The following is an 8,156-nucleotide window of genomic DNA, read 5'->3' on the forward strand; positions in this document are numbered from 1 at the left end:
AAAGGAAACCATCTCCATAATTCTTCATTTTAAACTTCGCACAATTCATATAATTAATGATTTATTGAGAAGTGGGCAATAGTGGTTTCGTTTCAACTTGGTCAGCCAGTCAATCAACAATCGTGATGTTAATTCAGACTGGATGAAGCAGAAGAGATGAAGAGGAAAAGGAATCGTTGAAAATGTTGAATATAATTGAAGAAGGAGATTAAGAGTTCGAAGTGGAACCGTTTCAAACTTACTAAATCATTTTTGGAAGCAAGATAGACTAAGAGTCTATAAATCTTACTAATTGAAAGTATATAAAGGCATGCCTTTTAATGTGTTTATGAATTATTTGGGCTTTTGCCCCCATTCATTAATTCGTTTGGCTGCAAGATAGACTCTCTGTATCAAGCTTTCAATTAACATCTAAAATTAAAGGGTAATTAATTTATTAGTCTCTATATGTTAACAAAACACACTGTTTAGTCCCTCTATTTTCAAAAACACATGATACAGTCCCTAACTTTTTTCCTAATGAACTGTTTAGTCCCTAGCGTTTTTCTCAGTGAACTGTTTAGTCCCTACCGTTAGACTCTCATGAAGATTTTGTTAGTCAATTTGGATTTGCGTTCTTCTTTTTTTTTTATTTTCCTTTCCGTTACACTCTAATGCATCTGAAATCAACTTTGAGTATTCTTCTTCTTGATGTTCTTCTTAATCGTTCAAATTCGTAAGCATTGGATCTGTTCTTTTTCTTGTTCTCCATACAAATAGCTTCTTTTTCTAAATTGGATTTTCTCTTATGAAGTTTGAAGGTAAATAGTAAAGGGTAATTTAGTCATTTCCGAAGTCATAAATAGTAAAAAATCTAAGAAACAGACGGAAGGACTAAACAGTTCACTGAAAAAAAAGGTTAGGGACCTTACCATGTGTTTTTGAAAATATAGGGACTAAACAGTGTGTTTTGTCAAAATATAGGGACTAATAAATTAATTACCCAAAATTAAATCCACACATATATAAGCTTATTAGATATTTTTGGGACCCTTTCAATCCTAGTTCCTAGGTCGGCGCACCCCAGACCTAGGCCCAGGGCCGCTGATTAAGACGAAGAGGAAATGACAATTGAGGTCATTAATGAGAGAAGAGCGACAATAGAGGCAGATGAAGGGATGACTAGGTAATTGATGTATTAGTTTATAGTCAGGCCTAGGCCTAAGACCGTCCCTGATTAAGACGAAGAGGAAATGATAATTGAGGTCATTAAAAAGAGAAGAGCGACAATAGAGGCAGATAAAGGGATGATTAAGTAATTAATATATTAGTTTATATTTAAAATATAAGAATGAAACTGATATATGATAAATATATAACTAATTTGAGTAAGAATAGTGAACCATAAAAATTATGTTTCAATAGTAGAATGAAACCGAGATAGCAGTATTTATTCTTATCTTTTCTAGAATTTTTACATATCAACTTTTTTTTCATTTATACTCTTTGTATTTGGGTTGCCAACTCAGCTAAAAAAAGCCTTCATATCAACTTCCTGTAAATTCTTTCTGCTTCCAATGTTGTATATAACATAGATAGAATTTTTTACTCAAAACCTAATTGGTATTATCATGGTATCAAAGCATGCAGCTCCGATTAGTGCCGCAACCACCTCCCCCGCCTCCTCTCAAATGGATGCAACTGCCGTATTTTCTGGTGCACCACAATCTCCGATGACCAACTATCCTAATCTTTCCATCTCCTCACATACAAACCAGAATAATTCCTCTCTGTTTCTTCACAACCTGTCTGCCGCAAATCACCAATCGAACATGGAATCGTCTTCCTTTAGCGACTCTGAATTCACACTAATCACCTCAACTGACTCCTCCCAACCATCGTTGCAACCATGGCGTTTCTCGTCGTCGTTCTCATCCCAACCTGCACCCTCCCCATTACCAGTTCCTACCTTTTCTCTAATATTGCAAAATCCTCCTATCCCCGACCCCAAACCCCGCTATTTTTCCATTACCCTCCTAATATGCCTGCCTCAATCACACCCCGCCCAAACATTCTCAACCCGAACTACCTCTCAATTCCTCGCCCAAATTTTCACCCTTCGAACACCATAGATGAAAACTTCTCAATTAAATCATCGATAACACAGTTTCTTAATTTCATCCTCCTTCAATAACAACATCATACCTCAACCCTCTATTTCCCAATCTCAAACTTCTCTTTTTTTCCAATATTCCTCCACAGTTTATTCCTCTCGCCTGTCCAACCCTTACAAATATCACCATACACATTAAACTTACACCACACAATTAGGAGTGAAGACAATGGGGCCTTGACACTCAGCTTTCGGAACCATCCCTATCAAAATTGGTTTCAGCTTTCTATTTTCGAAAAATTGAGAGTTGGGGTTGCAAAATTGACCCCTGAACCCTAAATTGATTAATTCGTTTCATCTTAAAAAAAAAATTAAATATATCTTAAAATCCTTCATCTTTTCTATTTTTGATAATTTACCTCGACCAATATTATCGCATATATTAAGTTTCGTTTAACAAAAACTCTAATCGTGAACATCAAATTCAATTAAGAGCATACAACTCGTTTCATCCGAATCTAAAATTTTCATCTTTTACATTCCCAAATTAAGCTTTTACAATGTTCTTATATAAACACATGGGTTAAGGTGCAAAAATACCCCTAACATTATTCTACATCAATGATATAATAATTCGTTCTAAAAAAAGATTTCATGTTTTTTATAATTTAATAATAGAATTTGAGATTAATATTTATAAATTCGGTGGATTTTTTGCATTTTTTTGTCTAATCCGTACAAAAAGACAGTATATTTTTTATTTTTTTATTTTTTCGCATCCCAACAAATGTTTGTGACTTGTTATTGATAAAATGACACACGTATGAAGTGTAGATAACAAGATTCATGACCGAAAAGATAGTTTGATGAATTATTTCTCAAATTGTCCCAATTTATTAACGTTAGGGGTAAAATTGCTGAGTAAAATTGCACCATTTTAGACGTTAAGGGTAAAATTGCTCTTGACCCAAAACGTTAGGGGTATTTTTGCACCTTAACCCTAAACACATTAAAAAAATCCGAACTATAAAAAATACAAAAAATTCAATTACACATAAACGAAACAACACACATTTCACCGAATTTAATATTCGCAACTAACTAATAAATTAACGACTTAATGTGTGCAATTATAATTCACCGAGCCTCAATATCTCAGCCCGAACATCAACATTTTAAAAAATAAAAATAAAAACAAAAAAATCACGGATTATGATTCTGTGGAGGGGATGGAGACAGATAGGGAACCCAAGTTCTAGGGTCTCCTAAATTGAAAGCCGGTGGAGAAACCGGCCGGAAAATCGGCGCCGGCGGCAGAGGCGGAAAAGGGAAAGGCAAAGAAGGCGGTGACTGAGGATAAGTAAATGGTGGAACTGTAGGAGAAAGAGGGAGGAAAAACTCGGAAGAATTGTAGGAATTGTATGAACTGTAGGGATTTTCCCCCAATTCTTCTTCGTGTTCTTGAGCAGTACATAAGGTATCATTTCTTCTTCTTGGATGATAACTCAAAGCATTCAAGCTATAAATGCAATGATTTTCCTGCTTTGATTTGATTGTGATTTGGTCAGTTGTGGATCTTAGTAATGGAATCTGGCAAGATGAATTTGAGCTTTTGATTACAGTTGCTTGGCATAAGGATTCGATTGTTGAACTATCTACACAATCTATTCCATCTATGATTGCTATTTCTAGCTTGTAGATTCCATGTTTGTCCGTTGTTCTGTTCACTGTGAAATCTATTTGTTCTGCTGTTCTTGGTGAGACTGCTTTGAATTTGCATTGTATATGAACATCCACACCTGAAAAAACATGAAATCAAATCAATCAATCAATCAATATCCCCAATTCTAACGGATTCCGAAAATAAGTGGAGGGAGGGGTGCACAGGTGTCCGTTGCATCCCCTACCATCGAAAACCACTGCGAGAGGGGTGGTTTTAGTGGCAGAGGTAGAGAGAGAGGGAGGATTTGGAATCCACCTGGTTAGGGGTGATTCCAGAGGCGGAGACATGGATTGACAGGGGAGCTTTGGCCCCCCCGGCTTCTGGAACCACCCCTACCAGTGGTATTCGACTGGCAAATTGAGGGTTTGGAGATGCAAGATGGCCCCAAATCTATCAGTGGAGACAGGGGTGCCGGAACCACCCCTACCAGTGCTTGTTCTGGCCTACTGTTTCCAGCAGATTGAGGGTTTGGGGATGCAAGATAGCCCCTATATTTATTTGCTGAGAAAAATTTGGTTCGGAAAGGCGCACAATGAGATTGAAAACAAAAATTAACCCAGAAAAATGTAGTTAGATTTTATATCGAGCGAAAAAAAATTATATAGACAGGTATAAACTTGCAATGGAGCAATGCTGTATTCTGGTTTGGAAATGCTTAAAATGAGATTGAAAACAAAAATTAACCCAAAAAAGTATAGTTAAAAAATTTATCGAGCAAAAAATATTATATAAACAGGTATAAACTTGCCCCCAACGGAGCAATTATGTATTCACTGGATGGTTTAAGGACTCAAATTTAGAATCATGGCTCAGTTATTGCTTGCATACATACTAATTCTACGCGGCGGTTTGCCTAGGAAAATAGTTTGAGGGTGCTGCAATTGCAAGCGACAGATCTACGAGGGGTGGTTTTAGGCCAGAGATGTATCCAGTGAGTTTGAGCATCCACTGATAGCCGGAAAACTTCATGAAAAAGTTGCATATAGAGTTTTATTTTTCTGTAAAAGCACTAAAAAAGTATCAATTGAAAACTCCAAACACATTTGTTCGTGAATTCTGGATCTGTCACTGGTGACTGTAAACATAAATGGGTAGATAGAGAGATAGAAAGATACCTGGCAAGAAGTAGCTATGCTTGGAGAAACTTTTGGTTGAGCAAGCATCACAATAAACAAGACCAACAACACTAATCTTAGAGGAGATATGTGGTTTATGAGCAAGTAGTGAAAATGGGTTTCCAAGAAATGTTGCTACAAAGAACAAGAAGAAGAAAGCCATTGGAGCCATTGCAAGAAATATAGCATTTTGGATTCTTGTATTGTATATATATAATATATGTATTATTATCACTTCTCATTTAGTTGGATGTACAAATCAGAATAAATAACTTCAACTTAAGCTGTGGATTCATGTGTAAATTACACTTATGGCCACTGAACTTTACTCATTTTCACAGTATAACCGGAAAACTTCAAAATGTAATATAAAAACTATTCAATTTTACATTTTCTAATATTATTTCACTAAACTTCAATCAACGTCTCAAAATAAAATATTTCAAGAACTGGTGATGTTCTTAAACAACTTTAATTCTTCAAAATTTTCATTTTTAGGTCCTTTGGGTGTTATTTGGTTAGGAGAGAAAGTGATTTTTAGAGAAAGAAATTGGAAAATAAAAATATATGGTTTCATGGTAAATGTCCTTCTTAACAACTTTAATTCCTGGATTTTTTTATTTTGAGGTTGTTAATAGTCATTTCGAGACATTAGTTAAAGTTTAGTGACTGTAATATTAAAATGTGTAAAATTAAGTGATTTCTATGTTATATTTTGAAATTTAAAGGTGATCATACTATGAAAATAGTAAAATCGAGTGGCTATTGGTGTAATTTACCCATTATCTAATACGATTATATACAAATAAAAATAATAATCATATTAAATAAAACATGTTAATTTTGTCTAGGTTTTTCAGAACTGTTTTTTATCTTTTAATCCGAAACAGAAGATAAAAGTATAATATTTGGTAAAATTTCGAAACAGATGCATCTAGCAGAAAAATCAACTAATACCTACTACATTTTACCAACAACAAACAATAAAAAGCTAACCGATAACAATAAAAAAGCAAACAAAAACAAATATCTACTACCTTTCAGCAATCATAAACAGTTAACTGTAATTGTATTAGTTAATTATATTAGAAAATAATAAACAGGAACATGTGAATTAAACGGGTCTGTGTAATTTATAATATTGTTAATGAAATTAAGAAATATATTAATGATTTTTGTTTTTAGAGATGTTGAGATGTGCATAGAAAGAGGATGCCCGTGAGGAAGAACACAACTGTAATGAAATAGGAGAAAACAAAATTGCTTTTAAGTATTCACAACAAACAAAGACATGTGAATTCCCCTTTTGGAACCTTGTGATCATGACAAAAGATTTCAAACTGTGACAATGCTATGGATTTTACTTTTCAGAAACTATTTTTCCTTTTTTTTTTATTAATTATCTATTCTTTTTTAATTTTATATACTGGTTAAATTACACCCATTGCCATTGAACGTTACTCATTTTAACATTGTGGTCGCTGGATTTTAATTCTTAACAGTATGGATACTGAACTTTTACACTTTTTAACACCGTTTGTCACTAAACGCCTCAAAATAAAAAATTCGAAGAGTTATGATATTCTAACGAACTTTAATTCTTGAAAATTTTCGTTTTGAGGGTCTTTAGGTGTTGTTTGGTTAGAGAGAGTGAGTTTTTAGAGAGAGAAAGTTACAAAAAAAATGTTATTTTGAAAATTAAAAAATGTGGTTTCATGGTAAATATCATTCTGAACAATTTTAATTCTTGAATATTTTTATTTTGAGGTCGTTAATGGTCATTTTGATGAGTTAGTTAAAATTGTGTGGTTCAGTAGCCGTACTGTTAAAAATTGAAGTTCAGTGACCACAATGTTAAAATGGATAAAGTTCAGTAGCTATGGGTGTAATTTATCCATTATAATTACACATTAAAGTGTAAACATCTAATTTAACACAGGTAAGAGACAAATGAGATGGATAGGGATAAATAATGAAAAGTTTGATTTATCACATGTTTGTTTTACAAATGGAGTATGAAGATAAGTAGTGTTGTAATCGAGCCGAGATGTGGTCTGCTTATACTCAGTTTGTCAGAAAATAGATGAGCTCGACCTCAACCTCAATATTATGTTCGTGAGCTAATCACGAACTATTTATGAGCTTTGTTAACGAGCTTTCCTCGTGAGCAGCTCGTTAATTCAGTTCATGAACTTCACTCTCAAACAACTTATTAATTATGTTCATTAATTAATATTGATTTGAATTGTTTTAAACAAAAAACTACATAGTTTTGAAATTTACAAAACTATAATTTTTACACAAAATTACGTTGTTTTATATTTCTCTCTTTATAGAAATATTATTATTAAAAAAATAATCGAACCAAGTTTGCTCACGAGCGTGTCCATGAATATTATAATCGAATTGTCCACGAGCTTATTCATGAACCTACAATCGAGCCTGCTCGAGAGCTTTCGAGCCAAGCTTCATCATGTTCAAGCTCGGCTCTTTTATAAATCAAGCTGAACACGATCGATCTTTTATCAAGTCGAACACCGAGCTGCTCAAGAACGGCTCGACTCATTTACAACCTTATAGATAAGTATATTATCCCTCAAATCTTACTAATATCTCCAAAAGACTCTTAATCCATTCTCTAAGAACCTTGTAGTAGTGATTTGAGGAGTGACAAATACATGTCATCCCCAACAAAAAAAAAATCTCGAAGAAGAAGTTGTTATACCCAAGGTGGTGGTATAAAGGGTATGATAAGCCCCTGCAACTTTAATACGATGAAAAAGTCTATCTTATCCTTTAAATCAATGTTATGTAACTTAAACAGGGGCAATATAGTAAAATGTTTTATTTTATCACTATCCTTATCGAAAATACCAAAATGAAATATTAATTCTCAACTATCTTATTTTTCGCAATATCCCAATTTTTTTTTATCCTTATCCCTATTATAACATTTATCATTATCCATATTCATATCTCTATTTCTATCCTCATCAAATATCAAACATCCTTTTAAAGATAAAGTACAAAAATACCGTTAATGTTAGTAGCCAAAACAATCATACTCATCGCGTTATAAATAGTGCAATTATACCCAACGTTTACAAATTGAATCAATTTTACCGCTAACTACAATTATATTCTACACAATCATTAAACAAAATTCTTGAACTTGACATATGTGTCATGTTATTATCAAAGTTAATATAAAAGTTATTGTTGGCTT

At 33.4% G+C, this 8,156-nt stretch overlaps 1 protein-coding gene across 1 annotated transcript; it reads right to left on the bottom strand.

Annotated features, from left to right (window-relative positions):
* Positions 1-3,099: 3,099 nt before the first annotated feature.
* On the bottom strand, positions 3,100-5,151 carry LOC136228563 (olee1-like protein). Its single transcript, XM_066016988.1, has 2 exons — positions 4,931-5,151; positions 3,100-3,891 (listed from the first exon to the last, which is right to left on the bottom strand). Exons 1-2 carry the CDS (start codon positions 5,100-5,102, stop codon positions 3,296-3,298), a joined length of 768 nt encoding a protein of 255 aa, XP_065873060.1. The 5' UTR covers positions 5,103-5,151; the 3' UTR covers positions 3,100-3,295.
* Positions 5,152-8,156: the final 3,005 nt, after the last annotated feature.

Source organism: Euphorbia lathyris, chromosome 5 (genome assembly GCF_963576675.1).
Source record: "Euphorbia lathyris chromosome 5, ddEupLath1.1, whole genome shotgun sequence".
Classification (NCBI taxonomy): Eukaryota; Viridiplantae; Streptophyta; class Magnoliopsida; order Malpighiales; family Euphorbiaceae; genus Euphorbia; species Euphorbia lathyris.